The sequence below is a fragment of the Centruroides sculpturatus genome, unplaced genomic scaffold, assembly GCF_000671375.1.
Source record: "Centruroides sculpturatus isolate CEXI.00-Female unplaced genomic scaffold, Cexi_2.0 scaffold129, whole genome shotgun sequence".
Taxonomy (NCBI): domain Eukaryota; kingdom Metazoa; phylum Arthropoda; class Arachnida; order Scorpiones; family Buthidae; genus Centruroides; species Centruroides sculpturatus.
Genome location: NW_019384478.1, coordinates 455,835 through 478,529, shown reverse-complemented (window position 1 = coordinate 478,529; position 22,695 = coordinate 455,835). Strand labels below are relative to the sequence as shown.

At 25.8% G+C, this 22,695-nt stretch overlaps 1 protein-coding gene across 2 annotated transcripts in view; it reads right to left on the bottom strand.

Annotated features, from left to right (window-relative positions):
* Positions 1–12,257: 12,257 nt before the first annotated feature.
* LOC111621383 (calcitonin gene-related peptide type 1 receptor-like) overlaps positions 12,258–22,695 on the bottom strand; it is a 46,328-nt gene continuing 35,890 nt past the window's right edge. For both annotated transcript variants that reach the window (XM_023363494.1, XM_023363495.1), the window contains exon 15: positions 12,258–12,527. In XM_023363494.1, coding sequence (XP_023219262.1) covers positions 12,333–12,527 — 195 coding nt within the window. In that variant the 3' untranslated portion in view covers positions 12,258–12,332. The remainder of the gene's footprint in view (positions 12,528–22,695) is intronic.

Below are 22,695 nucleotides of genomic sequence, written 5' to 3'. Positions count from 1 at the left end.
AAGTTGAATCACTCAGGCACATTACACGATTGTGATATTATTTTTATTTGAATTTTGAGTCGTGCAATAATAAACCTCCACATTTCATTGTTTTTTCTTATACCGACTACGAGTTACATGTGCTTTTGAAGTTCATCTTTCAATATATAGTACTGTACATAGGCTGTAGGTGTGTAGATAGATAGATATATGTTTAAACCCGCGCACATATAACTTATTTAAAATCTTAGAAATAATACGAGAATAACAACTAAACGCTGATATAAGAATACTTCTAATTTTTAGGAAATAATATTAGCCTGTCTTGCTTATAAAATAAAAGATATTTGTAAAAAAAATGTATTTTTACTTCATTACTTAACTTATTTAAATACTTCAGTTTTTAATTTTGTCACAGGATTCTATAGCATTTAAAAATAATACTGTTTTGCATTGATAAAATGAAAAAAACAGAAATTCTAACACAGCTTTCCAAAATGTATTAGAATTTTATATACATTTCTTATATGAAATTTAATACTATAAGAATGAAGATATATGAAAAAGAACAATTTAGTTTTGTTATGTCAATGAAAAAATGAATGTTCTGTGAATGTTCATTGTTTCATTTGAATATTATAAATCTGAGTGGAGTAATGGATATTTACAGGTTAAAAGTCATTCTAATTATTTATATAACAGCTAACCTTTTTATTTTTTCTCCATAAATCTTTTACAACACTTTAGAGAAAACAAAAAAAAAGTTTATAGCAAATATTATTTTTATTGATATTTATTTGAAACAAAACTGTTAAAAAGTTAAATTCAAACACATTCTAATTAATTTTAAACTGGATGGAAACTAGTAATAAGAACAGATAAACACTTTCACAATATAATAATTATTTTCTTTAAATAAGCGAATAAATTACAAACAATTTTTTAATATTAGAAAAACTAGTACGGACTTTAAAATATTGTAACTGATTAAGATTTAGTTATTCCATAATGTATGTACTATTGAAATATCTGCTCGTATCAGTAATTCAAACTTTATGCGACTGCAAATAAACGATTCTACACTAAGAAAGTATTAAACTATTAAAACATGATTTTAATATAGATGTGTTATTTTGCCTCATATTATTTGCATGTCAATATTTTAATATTGATATTCAAATTATCAACTTGGAAATGATTAAATTTTCAGGCTGTTAATTTGAAGCTGTTGTTTATAGTTTTTACTTCGATTATTGGTTGTTTCGGAAAAAAAAACACAAATTTAAAGGACTGTTCGGATGCTCCGATATTTATTACCTGCGTTGTAACGGTACTTTGAAAATAAATAATGTTTTTATCAGCTGAAAAACTCTTCAAACCTTAACGTTAATAGTATAATGGATTGGTTTGAAGATATGAATGCTCATGAATTGACTTAGAACCTAAAATTCTAATCTTATCCAATATCTGAGGATAAATTAAATCATTAATTATCTAAGAGAGTCTGTCTAAAAGATAAATTTGAACTGATCACTACTTTAAAGAATAAATGACAAAAGTTTTGGAGAACATATATAAGAATAGTATATTTTAGGAGGGAAACTTTAGCTCTCAATATAAATGTTTTAGTAATTTTTTTTTAATTCAGTATTGTAATAATGTATACAATGAATTATTTTTATATAAAACTTTAGTTTTTAGAAATAGATATTATTTTTCTTTTTCAAAATTTGATATTATCAATACCTCTTTCTTGATCTTTATTGTTGGTTCGGCCAATAGGATGGGACGGGACTCGTTATATCCGAAATGGCCTTCTCCCAAAAGGTTTCTAGAACTTCAACATATTCGTTACGGATCATCCGGCCGGTTATTATCAATACTTTATTATTTTTCTATTGATTGATTTGCATGTTTCGAAATTTTATAGAAAATAAAATAAATTCAATTCTTGGATTTTGAATTTATATATATATATATATATATTTAATTAAAACTACAGGACGAATTAAAATTCGCAAGTTTAGAAAAACATTAAAATTAGTGTAAAAAATATTTTCAGGATCTCATTCCTTTTTAAATTTCAGGATTGTTTAAGGTAGTCTGAGGAGGACTAGTGAAGACACTTTCACTAATTTTAGTGTTTCTTTTGAACTTGTAAATTTTAAATGCTTTTCTATTTTATCTTCTGTTGAAATAAATGTTATGATACAACTTAAAAAACTCTTATCATATATAGTCTACACGAGTATGTATGTTTAAGATTATTTTCTATTATTTCTTGTATTATTTTAATAAAATATATAGAATAAATAACTTTTTATTAAATTTAAAGAGATTTTCGAAATAACATTCTCGTGCAATTTTAAATTTATAAAATTTTTTATAGATATTTGCTATTTCAGATGTACAGATCTGAAATATGATGACAAAACAAGCTAAACATGACAGTTGTAATGGCAAGATTTTTAAACGAATTTCTCCATTTAAACTGTATTTTACGATTTGAAAGTTATTTCTTATCAGAAGTTTAGTGCAACATTGATTAATAATCATATTGTAATCAAAAGTTATAGGTCTAAAAATTAAATGACTACTTTATAATAACTTATGCATTTCAAGAAATATCCGGTTAGTTTGCTACTCAAACTAATAAATATCTTGCATTTAGGCACTGTTTACTTTGCATTAGCAATTGTAATTAATTATAACATTAAAATTAGTATAAATATTTTGTTTAATGATAACATTAATAAGGGTCTTGTTAGTGCTGTTGAGAATCATGACTAAATAGAAAATCAAAATATTTTACACGATGGAACTTTCCATGAGATGCAATGTTTTTCATGATAAGAATGAAACAAAGAAAAAGTATTGCATGTTTTTAGTCTGTAAATTCTATACAACAGATTTATCATGAATTTGTTTTGCTATTTTTACGCATAATTTCTTTATAAATGATAAACCTGTCCAGCTATTCAAATCCTTTCTTTAATTATAACTTATAATTAAAGAATGTATTTGAATATCTAGAGTTTACTTTAGAAATCATAATAGATTAATCATTATGATTATGAAAAATATTTAGGAATAACAATAGCTTGATGATATTTTAAGTGTACAACTTACAAATCACAAATAATCCTTAAAAAATGTTCAGAAATGGAGAGAACAATTTTTTGTAAAGTAGAGGCAGTAATAACAGCTGATTATACAAGATATGAATCGGACTTTTATGATGAGAGATGCGTGTGTTAGTTTCTTATAGGTCAACTCGATGTTTGCGCGCAATATCACTTATATTTTCTATCCTATCACCAGCAATCTCTCGGTAAGATTGAATTTGTATAATAGTGTCAGAGAAACTTGGCGGATAAGAATCGAACAATCATCAAAGTTTGTGAGAAATTTCGGAAAATCTTCAAGAAACTTCCTGCATGCTCCGTGAAGCGTGTGGCAAGAATGCCGCACGCTTCACGTATCGAACACAGGTTTACGAGTTTAAACTCGGCCGAGAATCGATCAAAGATAACCTGCATCCTGAGAGATTTGTTACTGTTAACTGATGAAAAGAGTAAAAGAATATCGCAGACAATTATCGACGACCTGGCAAACGTTTTGGAAATTTCTTAAGTTGAAGTGCGTTCAATATTCAGCGACGACTTGAGTTTGCATCGCCTGCCGGTATCTTATTCCAAAGAATTTTACGGGTGAACGATGTCAAGTCTTTTTCTAGTAAATGGTCAGTTGGTAGACAAGGTTGACTAGAATCCTCATCTAATAAATAAAATGATCACTTGAGATTAAACATAGCATTTCCTTTATTATCACCAGACCAAGCACTAGTTCTCAATGAAAATTTCAACCAATTCACGAGAAAAAAATTCAAAAAAGGCATATTCAAAAATCAAACAGGAAGATAATTTTTGATATCCATGGTTTGGTACACCACTATTTCATTCCTGGAGATTAGACTGCCATTAAGGAAAAGTATATCTAAATTCTCAGCCGTTTGGGTGAAGATGTACGACGAAAGCAGATGATTTCTGGAAGAAACAACACTGGTTCTTTCACCTTGACAATTAATCTTGCTCGATGGTTGTTTCTGGTAAACGAGCATTTGACTAAGAAAGGCGTAATAATGATTCTCAAATTTCCTTACTCTTCTAATCTTCCCTTCACAAACTTTTCTGTTTTGTAAAGTTAAAGCGACGTGGAAGGATTGCAGGTATCAAAAGTAAAGATGTAAGTAACAACGACTAAACCACTTAAAGTCCCAAAAACCATAAAAACGGTTTTTGGAACTGCATTGACAAGTGATACGGTTGTTGGCAAAAGCGTTCATCTGTAGAAAAACCTTACCTTGAAGAAAACCTTACCTTGACACGTAAATTCTTATACGTATAAGAATTTACGTGTGTGTGTAATAAAATCTATGCTAAAGTTATGTTTAACACTATCCTTTCTGAAACATATTGTATATATTATAAAAAAAAAACTTATATTATTTGTTTTATTACTATAGCATACTGTACATTTAATTATATTTATATATAATATATATTGATATATTTAAATTAAATCTGAAAAGTATCAATTATATTAAAAGCATAAAATTAAGAAGTACTGTTATTTCCTTAGCTCCGTTGTTTCCGTCATATTACTGCTCATAACAGTATTAAAAATAGTAATGTGAAGAAATGTATACAAGTCAGTTTAAATTTCTTGTGGATTCATGCATGAGCCCTGTTCACTTAAGGCTATTTCTATTCAATTTTAAAGCTACTATTGTGTATTTATAGTATTCTTTATATTCTTTATCTGTAGACTCATTTAGCAATATCTTTGGTATTGCTAATCTTAGTTATAGATAAACCTAAATATTGATTTGCCACCGATAAAAAGAAATGCTTATGTATGATTTAGCTTCCATCATATCATATGTTTGATTTAAACATTCATAATTGAAATTATCTGCATTGTTTAATTTATAGCCAATCTATATTTAAAATACTAAATATTCTGAGTAATAATCTTGTAAAATAGACGATACAATTTCTAAAAATAGTTTAGCAATTAATCATTTAAATTAATCCAACAATATCTAACCTTGAGTTAATAATTTACAAAGAAAAATAAAAATATTTTCAAGATTTTTTGAGGTTTGCAATTACATGTTTCATGATATACTTTAAGAATCTTTTCAATAACTTTTAATTGATATTTTTAAATAGAAGCTTCGCTTGGGATTCAAAAAATATTAAAAAGATAAAAAAAATTATCATTTTTATTTTATATTACTTTTTATTGCAATCCAACAGTTAAAATTTGCATTCTGTCTGTTCTTTTATTAAGACAGTAATGATAGATTGTATTATGAATAAGTAGATTCAAATAATATTTTAAAAAAGAAAAATACAGAATGATACAGGTTAATAAATATAAAAATACGTAGAATAAAGATATACTGTTTAAATCTCACTTTAATAAATATATATTTTTTAGATGTAGATAAATAATTGATGTTGCTGTGACTTTGAAGAAAATGATCTTCCATGATAAAATTTTTGGATTAAACAGTAATTTAAACGTATAAAAATATTTCTAGGCATTGAAATCTCTAGTCTCGAATTCAAACATAAATATATATATTTGAATTTATAAAATAAACTATTTTTAAAGTTGACATGACATGATTTGTTTAAAGTCAATACTCAATTTATTACAGAAAAGAACTCTTTAGAATTCAAACCTTTATTCAATATACCACAAATAATTTCAAAAATGAATTTACGCTGTCCAATGAACTATTGCCTTATACAGTGGGTGATCGGTTAACGAACATAATCCGTTCCAATACTGTATTCTCTATCTGAATTTTTCGTTAACCGATTATCAATTTACATAAATTTGTATAGGAATTTCATTAATCCGTTCTGGAGACCCAAAAAATAAAAAATTATATACTTTCTTACTACAATAAAAATACGTGATGAATGTATGTCTCTTTAATCCGACAAATTAAGTTCTGTAGACTATCAATACAGCTTTCAGGTTAGACACTTCCTTTATTGCTTTCACATATGCATTTCAGACTTATATAAATGTTAAGTCCCTCTTGAGTGCAATAATATGGTTCTGTCTTCTAAAACCACGGTGTATAACGTATAACATTGGGAAGAGTTTTTAATACAGCCATAAAAAACATCTAAAATACTGTACACTTTCCTCAAACATTCATACGGAAAATCTGTTTTCTCCATCCATTTGTATCCAATATTCTTCTAAATATCACTTATGATAGCTGTTATTAATTTGTCGGATTAAAGAGACATACATTCATAACGAAATAACAGCTATCATAAGTGATATTTAGAAAAATAAAAATACATACAGTATATACACAGTTTTGCATTTTTTATCAGTCATGTTTTTTTCTGTTTGTGGGGCGTTAAAGAATCTGTCCAATGTCGATTCTCTCTTCTTCAGGATTTTTCGGAAGTAATTACTGTAATAGCAGTTGTCGCCGTAGAGATTTTTAAGCCTATTAACCTCAACCTGGTTTGGATGCCATTCTAAGACCGTTGTTCTGACATCCTCCCACTTCTTCAAAACATCTTTAATAGCAGATGTCGGCAATAATCCTCTTTTTTCAGAAGAAAATATGTCTTGCCGAGTTTCTTCTTTCAAGAATTCTTGGCGTTCTTCGGTCATCAGATCCGTTTCAGGTTCCATTATGAGCTCTTCAATGTTCTTTATTTCTCAGATATGATTTTTGTTACTCATTTAGCTACTTGATTCTTCTTGATTATACTGTATTTTTCTTAGATAAGATTGAGCTGCGGCCTACTGTGACCTGTTCAAGCCATACTTCCCACGTCTTCGCCCACTCTCTACCTTTGCCTTATATTTTTACCTTTCGAAAATAAAAACTTAACTAGTGCCCGCCCAACACTCTCGCGGATACTATAAATATATTCTTTCTGTCAGAAAAATAAAAGGTTGGAATTACAATACAAGGGAGAGTTTCAAAGTTCGAAGGAATACTATCTGATCAGGATATGCAAAGTTGATTGTTGACGTCGACGTCTCCCGCACTCCGGAAAGCTTCGAATTGTTGCCTGAAGACAAGAGAAGACCAATCGGTATCCATTATTTTACGTCATTTCTTGTGTTTGTTCTGTGAGGTGTTCGTTATCCGAAAATGTGTTCGTTGTCCGAACATAAAAATTTTTCGCGAAAGTGTTCGTTATCCGATTTGTTCGAAGTCAAAATTGTTCGTTAACCGATCATCCACTGTATTTAAATTATAAGTATACTATGTAGCCCGATAGTTTAATTAATGTTAACTCACTTAAAAATGCTTTTAAAAACAAAAACAAACTTACAAAACAAAAATTAGTGAAATTACTAAAAAAATTAAATAATCAAATTTAAATTTATCTTTTGTGCGATTATCTATAGTTATGTCGCAAAAAAAGAGTTGCAATTAATTTAAAAATTTCTAATTAAGGGTTCAAAAGTGCAGGAAAAATTAATTAAATAATAATACATACATAAAAATTATTTAAAATAATTATAAAAGCTAAAACTAAATTAATACTAAATAAATTAAGCCCTAAAATTAATTAAAACTAAAAATGATAGACTAATTAAGTTTAAAAATAATAAAATATTAAAAGCTGGCCTTTACACCGAAACTAAAAACAAAATTAAAAATAAAAACAAATCAATTGAAAATTAAAACCGTTTTTAAAAACCCTTTTAAAGTTCTTTTGAAATTTTCAAATTGTTAAAGAAATTAATTTTTAAATTGCGTTATTTGTGTGTGATGGTGACAAAACACCTTGCTTTTAATATCGTATACACACGGATAAAAATTATTAAAAATAATATAAAAACTAAAACTACATCTGTATATCTGTATTCTGTCTGTATGTAACCAAACGCTATTCAAAAATCAAACTTAAAGAATAGTTGCTACGGGTGCAAACGAATAGTAGTCTCTTCTATTCCAAGTATGAGTCAAAAGTGAAGTTTTGATTCCACTATTCTTATACAAAGATCTTCCTTTCGTTTGTTAATTTAACCCTTTCCATGAATTCATGCCGAGTCCATAGAGGAAATTAACGGGTGGTTCTTTCCAGGAAAGAATGGTAGACCACACAGCAACTCGGTGTAACCTACTTATACGTTGCTTCTTTGTAAAGTGTTATTGTGGGGAAGGAACGTTTTGCTTTTAATATATATATACAGATACATAGACAAGTGATAAATATTTTTTTTTTGTTCATAAAATCATAATTTTAGCTACAGCATTAATTTGAATTAATACGTTATAATCGTTTAAAATTTTTGATTTATCCTTCTGCAATAAAACTCTTTTGTGAAATCTTAAAACCTTTTATTTTATTTTTAGTCTGTAGAAATATTAACTTTATAAACTTTTTATTAAGTTATAGGCTATAATTAATTTCTAACTTTTGAAAAAATAATTTAATCTATATGTTCTTATTTATTTTGAATTTTGTTCTTTGATGTTTTAAATCCTTCTTTTTACAGAAAATTCTGTAATAAATTAAAGACAAAAATCTCACCAGCTAATTAATTGGTATACTACAAATAGGATAGTTATTGACAAACATAAATAAAAGAGCGTTTTAAAAATTCCTTGCAGTAAACAGCAATTATAAAGTGAACTTTTCAGTATATCTAATTACATTATATATTTTGCACTTTTTAAACATTGGCAACAATCGATAACAACAGTCTACACTACTAAAGAATGCAAAGTCTCGATAATTTATTATTGATATTTATCCTTACACTAATATACACTTTAAAATATAGTAAATAGAATAATTAATTAACTAATTTAGTAACTTGAAATAATTTACGATAAACTTTCATTCAGATTTTCAGAAAAACCTGCTATATGACCCAGAACATTAAAATTTTTTTGGAGGCAATATTAGACGTTTATCTTACTACTATTGAAAAAACTTTTCAAATAAGTGAATTAGGGGTCAGAAATGAAACTTTATATAATTTATTACTTTTAATAGATATAAAATCAATTATAAATGTGATTAAAAATAATGTAATCTAATAAAAGTTGTAAGCAAAATTAGTTTATCGATTTGACAATTACCATAGTGTTAAAATAACTTTCGACAGCTTTACAATTGGAAATCTTCTTTAAGAAAAAAATGTAAAGAGAATACAAAGTTTGATCACGCTCACATTATTATTTAATTAGAAAACTTTTCGTTTTATACTAATTTAATCCAATAAGAACGATTTAAATAAAATTGATTCCTAATCACAAATATCGAGTTTGCTTGTGTGGATATTTAAGACAGATATTTGCTACAGCTCTTATTTTAAGAATTTAATGAATAGATTTGTAAATCTCTTAACTGAAAGTGAAATATACACATTTTTTTTCAGCAAGTAGTTATAAAATGATAAATAGATATTATTTGAATTTATTGTATTTAAAAAAATAGTAAAATTGCATATTTGATCTCAATATGTAATCGATTTAAACCCCATTGTTTCCTAGGAATTATCACATCCACAAACTAAAAATACTAGCCAATCAACAACTTTATTTCACCCAGATGAATTTCGAAAATTATAATGTTTTCCTCCTCAGTGAGTTTTCTTTCATACAAGCTAAATAAGACACAAAACTTTTTCGTACTCTCGCAATTTTTTAATTTTTCCTACCGTTTTGACTACTTTCATATTAAAAGCATTTTTTTTTCTGTGTTCTTATCATTAACCATGTTTTATTATCCATAATCTTTGCCGTCATTACCTTCATTCGTTGCATTCCTTCTCATTTACCAACACTTCCACTGCAAAATTTAAAAATTGTGAGAAAGTATCGAAAAAGTGTATGTGCCTTGTTTAGCTTTTACGAAAGAAAACCCAACGAGGAGGGAAATATTATAATTTCTGAAATACATCTGGGTGAAATAAAGTTGTTGAATTGACTAGTATTTTGGAGTATTTGGATGTGATAATTCCTAGAAAATAACGGTGTTTAAACCGAATACATATTAAGTTTAAAAAAAAACAGAATAGAAGCATAAGAGGTAAATGCATATATAATACTTTGTAAGAGTATTTTTAAAGTGTATGTACTGTACCAGTATATACGTTATTATAAACTAACATATATTTTGGCAAAACTTTAAAATTTATTTTTAGTTTCAAAGTTATTTAATGTAGATTCTAAAATATGTCACATGTTACTGATACATTCTAATAATAAAATCCGTAATTTATTAAATCACTTTTACAAGTATAAAACTTTTAAAATATTTCACTTCAACTTAAACTATCTTATAATTTTTTTAGAAAAAGAATGCTTACAGAGAATAGTTATTTACAATAAAACTATGATAATGTGTTGGAGCAAAAGTCATAGCCAATTATTTTAAAATTTTACACTTGAGTAAATATTTGAATTAATTACACATCTCGAAACTAGAGTATAATATTAGTAACATTTTTTTGATTTAATACAAATTGCACAATAAAGTTTTAGAAATTTATCAATTTAATTCAAAAACTAGTAAAATCCATTTTNATTTAAAAAAATAGTAAAATTGCATATTTGATCTCAATATGTAATCGATTTAAACCCCATTGTTTCCTAGGAATTATCACATCCACAAACTAAAAATACTAGCCAATCAACAACTTTATTTCACCCAGATGAATTTCGAAAATTATAATGTTTTCCTCCTCAGTGAGTTTTCTTTCATACAAGCTAAATAAGACACAAAACTTTTTCGTACTCTCGCAATTTTTTAATTTTTCCTACCGTTTTGACTACTTTCATATTAAAAGCATTTTTTTTTCTGTGTTCTTATCATTAACCATGTTTTATTATCCATAATCTTTGCCGTCATTACCTTCATTCGTTGCATTCCTTCTCATTTACCAACACTTCCACTGCAAAATTTAAAAATTGTGAGAAAGTATCGAAAAAGTGTATGTGCCTTGTTTAGCTTTTACGAAAGAAAACCCAACGAGGAGGGAAATATTATAATTTCTGAAATACATCTGGGTGAAATAAAGTTGTTGAATTGACTAGTATTTTGGAGTATTTGGATGTGATAATTCCTAGAAAATAACGGTGTTTAAACCGAATACATATTAAGTTTAAAAAAAAACAGAATAGAAGCATAAGAGGTAAATGCATATATAATACTTTGTAAGAGTATTTTTAAAGTGTATGTACTGTACCGGTATATACGTTATTATAAACTAACATATATTTTGGCAAAACTTTAAAATTTATTTTTAGTTTCAAAGTTATTTAATGTAGATTCTAAAATATGTCACATGTTACTGATACATTCTAATAATAAAATCCGTAATTTATTAAATCACTTTTACAAGTATAAAACTTTTAAAATATTTCACTTCAACTTAAACTATCTTATAATTTTTTTAGAAAAAGAATGCTTACAGAGAATAGTTATTTACAATAAAACTATGATAATGTGTTGGAGCAAAAGTCATAGCCAATTATTTTAAAATTTTACACTTGAGTAAATATTTGAATTAATTACACATCTCGAAACTAGAGTATAATATTAGTAACATTTTTTTGACTTAATACAAATTGCACAATAAAGTTTTAGAAATTTATCAATTTAATTCAAAAACTAGTAAAATCCATTTTTCAAGAAATCAATTTTTTTACATTTTAATAGATGATATAAAACACATCTTTAATAAACAAGTTAACATATGCTATTGGAGAAATGGTTTAATAGTAGTTTTATTTCAATTAATTTATTTATTATCTAAGTTTTATTATTTTAATTATTAAATAAATGCCGTAAATACCAACTTTTGTAAAGATGTAAACCGTTTTTGTGTAAAAACCCAATAAATTAAAAGAAAGCTTAGTTTATAATGTTAAATATTTATTTGATTTTATATTTTTATTAATGTTATTAATATAAATTTTTTCAAAATAAATAGTTTTAATAAATAAATGCCAACTTTTATTGATAAATACGTTTTTCATAAAATATTTAAAACTTGTTTCTGAAATTAGATTTTTAAACATTATTTTTATGTACATGATTTTTGGACATTAATAATACATATTTTATATGAATTTTTCAAATATTTAATAGATTATAAAATTGAAAATAATTACATATTGATATTAATTAATATATTCATAGAATAAAAAATATATGTTATAGACATAAATTACAATCTTTATTTTATAAAATAAAATATACACAAAACACGAAAAGACACAACAACAAATTAAAAACTGATGCCTTCAACAATGAATATAATTATAAGTATGGATTTTAGCATGTAGTTGTGTTATGTGCACCACCTATTTGTCTAGAAGTCCTCCTATTTGTTGTTATGTGATTGTCCAATACACTAGACATCTGTGTAGACAAAGATAAACGAGATAATCCCAGCCTTCCTAATGGTTTTCTTGGAGTAATATGTCGAAGTTGATGTCTTTTGTAGGAACGTTTAAACAGATACATTACCTAAAATCAAAAAGAAAAAACTTTACGCTGAATCATTAGTTCAGTGCTTAAAATTCATTCTAAAATAAAAATTAAAATTAACTTTGAAGGGATATATTTCAAACAGAAAACGGAATGCATACAGTGGCACGAGACATTCTATAAACGGATGTAATAATGTAAATATTTTTATTACTAATTTTATAGTATTTAAAAGTAATTTTTCAGTTTTATTTATAGAACTTTCTAAAGTTTTTATCTCCAATTTCTTCTCGAACATTTTCTACTTTATTTTCTATACAATCACAACATAGTCTAGTGTATATGATTCTCTTTCTAAATTAAAAGAGGCCTATGACAAATATCTATTTCTTTCTCAAAGCTTTCACGAATATTGTAAAACGATCCGATAAACTTTCTCAAGTCTTTTCTCTTTTAAAAAATTGAGCCATATAAATGAATGTTTTCAGTTTTACTTCCATTAAATTAAAGTGTCAAATTTATAATAAAAAATATTTAAAAGTAATTCTTCCATTAAAAATATCTTCCATTAAAAATATTAAGAATTACTCCTATAAAATCTATTTAGGATTTATAAATAATTTATATTTAAATTATCTTGTTATAATAGCAATATAAAATTACATATTTTTAAAACACAATATGTATGTTATAATTGTGTATGTTATAATATGTATGTTATAACTGTGATTTTTATGGAAATAATTTAAAATAATTTTCATTTTGAAATTAATAAAAATGTAATTAAAATTTTTTTAATGTTTAAACTTTTAAAAATATTTATAGATTTTAAAAGAAATAATTATCCATTAAGGAAAAGTNAAATTAAATATTTTATTCTTTTAATAATTAACATGCTACATTTGAAATGTAATAAAATAAAATACAAGGACTTTTTCCATGAATAAAGTATAATTTAATGAACATAAAAACCTAAACTGCAATGATTTATATAAGTAATTACATATTGGAATGTTTTCAAACATTTCGTTGAGCTATAAAGAGATACTGAACCGGAAATTATACTGCTTACGTAGATAATAAGCAATATGAGATATAATTTCATATTGTAAAAGTAATTTGGTAACATGATAAATGATAATATTGTATTGCAAGCATAATTATATTACCGAACAATAAATTCTAGAAAATTTTACGAAATTTACCATTAGATTCCAGAGATTTTCGTTATAAAATTTTCGTTGTTTAAACTAAATTTTACTTTTTATATAAGATAATTCTCACTGTAGTGATAATTAAAAAGTCGAGTACAAGTTCCGGATATGAAAATGTGACAAGAAAAAACGACATAAAAATAAAAATGATAAGTTGATGGGCTAATTGGGAATCGTTTCCTTAAGGTGAATGATGTCAGTAATTGGTGTACAGTACCTATCCCTAAGAGTGTCATATATCAAAACAATCAACTATATTGGATTAGTTCACCTTTTATTGAAAGAAATTACCAAAAATTAAGTCTAATGTGCATCATTTATACAACTTTTTATGCTTGTACAGTACATAAAATGCAGCTTTGAAGTTAATAGATACTTTTATTCTTAAAGTTATAGTATTTGGTCTGTAAAAATATCTTTAAATCTTAATTTTTCTTAATTCAAAAATATTATATTTAATTGCAATGCTCTTATTACTATTCCAAAAGATGAATTTTTATTTTACTTTTGGAAAATTCAATTCATTCCTATAGCTATTAAGTGAAAACTTTTAAAATGTTATTTACAGGTGTTTTATATTATCTACACATCAATTCTTCAAGAAATTATTAATTATCACTATCATTAATAGAATTTAAAAGTTATCTAAAAAGAAATTAACTAAATTCATATATAAAATTAATACTACTTGAATTACTTATTGTTTAAATTTGTATGTACAGTACTTTATTAATTACTTAATTATGATTACATACTATTTTATTAATCATAAAATATATATTACAAATCGAAATGTATATATTATCTAAATATTAAATTGTATATTATAATTATCGGAAATTATAATGATGTAAATTATTAGTAATGTGTAATAAGATACTGTAATACCTGTCTATGGCGACCACTCACGGTTCCTTCAAAAAGTGGTCTTCTAGACAGGTAAAACTCGAGGTGAGCAAAAATAAGCGAATTTTTTCAACGATAGAGCTATATTGGTACTGTATTTTATTCTTATCGAATAACTCGATTAACAGAAGTCGTGGTGATTTTATAGGACAGATTTAATACCAGTATTTTAAAGATTAATACAGTATTCGCATTTTTCGATTATAATGCACACTTTCTTTATTCCGATTATAATGCACACTTTCTTTATTCCGATTTAATTAATTCAACTTTGTTCTCTTCGTTCGCTTATCAGTTACGTGTATTGCTTCATCGATATAGAAGCGCGACGTATCTCTCCACCACATCGGTTTTGGTTTTGGTTTGTTTAATCTTATTTTAACTTTAAAAATACTGTATTATTTTATTAATATTTATTATTTTCTTAAGTACAATAAAAAGTTATTAATTAATAATTAAACGATTTTATTATTTATTCTCATAATACGATTTCTTACATCAACGACAATCGCGGAATCGAAAAAGGAAGGTTGCCTGTAAAACTGATTTTTGCCTCAATGCGTTTATTGTTTTTTTTTTGAATATTTTGCTTGCGAAAATTACTTGGATATTATTTTTCTAAAAATATCGTGGAAATAAGGTAGGTTGAAAAAGAAACTATTTATCGCATGTACTGTATACAAGCTTCAAAAATAAATAAATAAAATAAATTTTATCAAATAATGAGATAAGATATTTTATACCTGTAAGGAAAATACTGTAGGTCTACTGTAAAATAAATTGCGTTTTCCCACAGTTAAATTTCGCCGCTAATTGCCGTTGCGATAAACCATTTTCACTTTCTCTAATAACTTTAACGCGATCTTCTAAGACAGCACTTCGCATTTCTTTCGTTTTTCGAACAATTTCGAACAAAATGAGATGATTTCCCTTTGTTGTTAGACTAATTTCAAGGATGGGAGAAGTGCTGAGGTGCGTTCGAACACGAGTTTAGACTAATTCATTATATTAGGAAGAGGAAACGTTGTTGAGATGGGTTCGAACAATATTTTAGATCAGACATATTCGTGGAAGTGGTTGCTTATTACAGTTGTTCTATGTTGTTTCCGACCAAAACTCGATGCCAGCGGTCGCGTTATACAGGTAGTCGTTTAATACAGGTAACTTATACGAAGACTCTATGTATAAAACTATCCCGTGCCAGAAATTTTTGCCCGTTTTGACAGGTTCCCGTCGAATGCAGGTGTTCGCCTAAGCAGTTTTTACTTATATATTTCTAGAAATTGGTTATAATTGAATTATCAAGTTAAATTTAAGTTACTCTAGTTTCTGCAATTAACGTTTGAAAATAAAGTTCAGACTATTATATTCGATTTGAAATTTCACAGTTTCAGTGTTATACTTCTGATAATTGTAAATTATCTTAAACTAAGACTTGCTATATTATGTTTTCTTCTTTTTATGTTAACAATTATTTCTGTACGGAAATAGTTAACGTAAAAAAGTCGAGAAATATTCTATATAATATAAAAGATTTATCTTAATTTTGTGTAAAAACAAAACTTGACTTGCACAAAATAAAAATTTAAAAGTTTCTTGACAATTCAAACTTAAATTTATCGACTATTTTTCTAATTTTATATATATTATATCATATATGATAAATTCATCATAATAATCTATTTAAAGATCGACCAGATATCAGATGAAATTCGATATAGCTATTTTTCAATACATGATTATGAGATCAAATCTAGTCAAGATCCAATACATTTCTATAAATAAATTTGACCAGATCTACTGGTTTCTATACTACATAACTTAAATGATTTATTTATAAGATCAAACTACCTATAACGGACTAAAAACTGACCTCCATGTAGGTCTATATTATCTCTTAGTTTCTGCTCTTTCAGCTTAGCTATATTATCAATTATTGATAAATCAAAAACCAATTTCTTTTGTTGTACAGTACGTTTATTATTTACTAGATGAATATTTTAAATAAAAAACAATTTTTAGTTACTTATAAATAACTAATTAAAATGAGCATTTAGAAAATGTATTAAGGCACAGTCAAAAAATAAGCAGAGCAATAATTTTTGAAAAGCAAATGATAAAATAATAATAATCACTTAAGGATTATATAAAAATACTTTTTATTTTGAATAAATAATTGTTTGTTTTTCTCGTTTTGAAATATGATTTTAAAGCTTGATAAAATCTATAAACTATATTCTACGGTATGAAATTTTATTGTTGCCATTGTCTATTTTCTTGAAAATAAATTTGATTTGTAGAGTTTTCCAAGCTTTCAAATCAAAATTTTAGAAAAACGAAAAAAGTATTAATGCCATATTATTTTTATTCTTTCAAGTATCTATTTTTCTGTTTAAATATAATACAGCTTTTAAAAAAGTATTTGATAATGGATATTTATTTGTACATGAAACATGTTAAAAGGAAAAAATAGAAACTGATAAATATGTTAAATCAAACTCAAAATGAAAATAAAAAGAATCTAAAATTTTATTATTGTAATTCAATATCTTAAATGAAAAACTGCAGTAAATCTTCCAAATTTTTACTTTTATTTATTTAATTTTTTTTGTAGTTGTTGAAAGTGAAATCGATGTAGATAGAAACTTTAATTTGTAAATCTCGATATCTGTAATCAATAAATTAATTTTCAGATATTATTTAAATATTTCACCAGGTCAAATCATCAGCTGACTAGATTTAAAAACTAAATTTTAATTATTACTTCAGAGAAATTTAAATGCAAATATGGATTTTATAATAATAGTATATATTCAGAAATATATTCGAAAATAAATAAAACTATATAAATTAATTAAAAATAAAAAATAATTTAAAAATTATGTCCGCGCGAATATCTAGAGTGGGTCAGATAAGGTGCTTTCCTGAATCAAATTTGGGAACACCGTTATGATTTAAAAAAACAAAACATCGAAAAATTCCATTTTCTTTTTTTAATATTGCGATGTCGTTACTTAAAAGTAAATACATGCTGTTTAGAAAATGACCAGAGTTCAGTCAAAACTGTAAAGAACATTGGCTTCAAGGGAAGCCATTTTTTGATTTGCTTCTGACAAAATCAATTCTAGTTACGCCTCTGCACGAGATTTATCGTCATTTACTATTATTATTTATTACTTGTTTTCAACTAATTTTCCTTTAATTAAATGAAAATTATTTAAAACAACTTTAAATTCAATTAAAAAATCTTTATTTAAACATTTAACAATATGATACTATATCCGCAACGTAAAATATCCACCTAGAAAATTTAGTATTGTTTTAGCCAACCAATCACAGTCAAAGTTGGCCCAGCATTAAATTGTCCTAGAAAATTAATTGGGTCAATACTGAAAAAGTTTTAATATACGACTGTTGGCTGGAAGTTGACAGAATATAGGGCCGGTTAGGCCTTGTGTTCTGTAAAAGTAGTATTGTAATCCTAATGTTAGAATTCCTCTTTAAATTAGATCGAGGATTTGTGTTGAACACGTGTCAATTGAAAATTATTATTAAATTCGTACTGGATCCCAACATATTAGATTTTACACCCATCTAACATCATATACTGTATTTTGAAAGTAATGCGGTGTATGGAATACCAATATCTCATCTTTAGATTTTTAATTCGTAGAATAAAGTAGAGATTAAAGTTTAAATTTAATGAAGTTTAAAATACGCCATTTGCCAAAATGTGTAAAAATGTAACTTAAGGGAAGTTCTTTTGTCAAGCATAAACGGCACAAAGTCACTGACATCATTGAAACGTTAGTATGATCACCGGTCCGAAATCGATAACACGTTTATTCTACATATAGCTAATATTACTTCCGCACAATAAGCAGCCTATACTTTCCGTCAAAAGATAAAACAAATATAATCAAAATTTCGTCTAGATTGGACGAAAATTGCAGGAGTTATAAGGAATTCACATACACGCATAAACACAGACAACGACTTTTATATTAGTTATTGGGAATGTCACCATTAGGTCAGAAAAGCACTTAATAATGTATAAGTTAAAATAAAATTATATTGTGTAAGTGTAAAAATATAAAATAAGTTTTTAAACATTACAATTCTTTCAAAAATATGTTAAACATCCTTCTTTGTAACTTTCCTTATAAATTTTATTAATAATTAATAAATTGCATCGGTAGGGGTCGAAACTATGTAACTTATATGTTATAAACGTTCATGTTAGAACTTATATGTTATACACTTGTTTAAAACATATTTTAAAATATACGATAGGCTATAAAATAATCTGCTTTAAAGTCTTTCTATGCTAAAATTTGATTACCGATATATGGTATATATTAGCAAAATAATTGCATATTATTCCACTATCAGTGACAACTTCAAATAGAAATTATCAGATAAACGATCATGCTGTGAAAATCATTATTAACATCACTGCCGACACTATAACAATATTCATTACCGATCTTGCAATATTGTTCATTGGCATAGGACCTTTATCGATTGAAATTGTTGACATTAAAGCTGGGATTGATTCCTGGGTAAATTGTTATTAGCAAACATCGGATTAATTTAATATTGAACAATGTGAATTATTCTTTTTTAAGCTCACTTTCTTCCTTAAATATGTAGGACTTTTGTTCAATTGTCATGTATATTATAATATGTTTAATATAGTGTCAAATAGCAATTTGGCTCCGAAGTATCGTTGGAATATGTAAAATATGTAAGGAAATACGTTATTTAAATACATATGTACAGTACAATATCGTATTTTGTTTTAAATTACTTGAAAGTATTTCTATAAATAAGTAATTTATGTTTTTTTTTGTGTGTGTATTTTTAGTATTCACCAATACATTGTGTCTGTCATATTAGGATGAAGAGAAGGTGAATTGTTGTCTCTTCCGAAATATTATGAACATTTAGGAATTACTTTTTTATTAATAAAAAGTTTAATAACACTACAATTTAAAAGACTTATAATTAGTATATGAAAAGTCCTAAATATTTATGCAACAATATGAGCTTAAAAAAGAATAGTTAGGCTATACTATGCATAAGGACAAAAAGCTTAAAGCAAATCAAAAAATTGATTTGAATTGTTAAACCAACGTTATATCCCAATTATAAATCAATGTTCTCTAGATTATCAACACTGAGCAATTCAATTGTAAATTTCTACGAGTGTAGTGATAAAAGAATTAAGTAAATTTTTAGTTTTAATTTTAAACTATTTTTTAAATTTTCATATTTTTATTTCTAAGTCTTTGAAACATAAATAGATTAAAATCTTTACTTTTTCAGTTTATATAAATATCTCAAAAATTATTCATTGGTTCTCTATTTTAAGGATTAAATAATTTAATTTTATTATGCTTTGGTTTATACTTTCCATATATTTTTTAGGGTTTGGAAAATAATTTTAACCAAATAGAACAAATATTTATTAACTATTAAGTAGTACATATACTAAAAAATTATTATTTAAAATTTATATTTTTATAATATTATACTATACAAATATATAGGGAATGAGATCTAAAAGATTACTCAATGTAATTCGAAGATATTACAAATTATTTAAATTATTTATTTGATCATCAAGAGCAATTTTGCAAATTTACTTTTAATTAATTGTTAGATTTATAGATTTGAATTCATTTATAAAAATACTCCTTTTTTAAATTGCATTCTTATGACATTGTAAAATATTGCTATTAAATTTTAATCTCCGAAAATATTTAAGTAAGCAATTGTTTTATATTAGTAATTAATTTTAAACAATAATTATCTATTTAAAATCTTATTATTAAATTTTTAATTTAATAGAATAAAAAAATTTCTAAATCTAACGCTTGAATTTTAAATATTAAATTTCAAAATTTTATCAACGCACTTGGCTATCTTTTTCTAAAGAGCATCTTGTAGCACAAATGAAAACAAAATGAAATTCGATCTTTTTCCAGGTGGGATGCAAGACGTCCAAGCTCACATGTCAGTAATTCTCTTGTAAGATTAATCAAAAAACGGGAAGCTGCAGCACAAAAGCACTGCCATTAACAAAATCGCACAAGAAAAAAAATCATATGGGGCAAGTAGAATGGCTGTATAGTTGCCCCATCGAAGTCGATCTGTCTGTCTGGAAAGTTTTGTTTGAAAAGTTTCTGACATGACGACTGAAATGAAACGCTACGTCAACTTGTAAGGAAATGACTGATGGAAGTAAATGTCCCCTCCGGCAGTTTTATCGATTTATAAAGTTTTGCCATTGTTTTGCATCAAAACTTAGGCTACTTTTTATTCAAATATTCTCGATTCATTTTATAAGAACTGATATATAAAAAGTTAAAATCTAGCACAAACAAGCAAGAAAGTTTATAGGGCATTTTGAATAAATTGATATTTTTGAGGGATTATTAAAAATTCACTGCGAATAAATTTACGATAATTCTAACATCATGAAAAGATAAAAATTCGACATAAAACTGAAGTACAGTATATAGTTTTAAATTGAACAAACGCTTTCTATTTACTGTAATTTTGTAAAATCATTAAATTATTGTTTTATTTTCATTAATTAACTATATACAATTTTAATTAAAAATTGTCCTAACATTTTATTTACTCTCATTACGATATTTTATTATCATTTTATGTAGTAAATTTCATTATCTATCATTACAAACTTTGTTGGAAATATTTTTTAATGTTTTTAGCCCCAAATTATTCCATGCGACATTATGCAAAATAGAGGTGACAGATTTCACAAATTAAAGAAAACTTTACAATAAATTTAAGACAAACTATTATCGTGGTTTCAATAATATTCTAATTTTAGTTCGATTGTTTCCCTTCCTATGACATCGTAGGTTTCCTTTGATATATATTTTAATACTACGACGTATAAATATGTATACAATATGAATTATTAATAAAGTAATACACGGTAAGGAACAATATTGTGTATACGATATAACGAATTCTCTACAAATTAGTTGATAAAGTTCTATTTTTCTGAATTAAATGAATAATCTCATTATACTACAGTGACAAGCCATTATAAACTTTCTGTAGCATTTCTCTGGTAGGAAACGAAACAATCGAACTAAAATTAGAAATAATATTATCGAAAATGTAATAATGTTTTGTCTTAAATGTGTTGAAAATTTTTCTTTAATTTTTTAAATCCCGCGCCTCTAATTCTGCGTAATTTTGCGTCTTTCGTGATAGTTTGTGTTTCATTATTGCATGAAGATCGCGAATTTCTGAACTTTCGTAAAATCTGTGTATAGATTTGTGAAAATAATTGAAAAGATTTTTTTATTTTCAAAATGCATATTTTCTTTCTTGAAATCTTTTTGATAATGCTGCAACGGAGTGTAATATGCTAAAAGAATCCGTAAAGGTAATATTTATTTGGTTACTGAATACTTTAACTGAATAAATCATCCCATAGAAATACAGTTCGATTAAAATTAAAAGCGTTTAAACGGCCTTATTTATCTTGAACATTGAGCTGATATGAAGTTAGACAAATATTGCAAATGACATAGCCATTGGGAAGTCTAGCCAATATCCTAGAAGATCATTTCTTTAAATGCTTTCTTTTTATTTTCTATTCTCAGCAAAGACTTTAACCCTCTTTTATTTCAGTAATTTTTCAATATAATTCTTCTAAAGTCTTGAAAAATTGAATCCAATGATTACATGCTGATGTAAAATTCTAACAAACTTCACTGACATATAAAAAGTTTACAAACAGCCGCATACAATTTTAGCAAAACGAATTTAAAAATTCACTAATCTTTCGCACAAAACATCGAATTATTAATTTAATCTGAGAAGTGACTGCACTGAATTTCAAGTTCAATAGCTAAAATTTAATTTTAAACAATTAATTATCTAATTATTTCAACAAGTTAATCGCTTGAAACATGCTTATTAACTTAATTAATCATGCATTTGTAATTTTAATTTCTGATTAAAAATTGCTTAAAAATAATCAGAGTATCAGTTAATGAAAATAGATCTTATATATCCTATGTACTGTGTCTGTCATATTA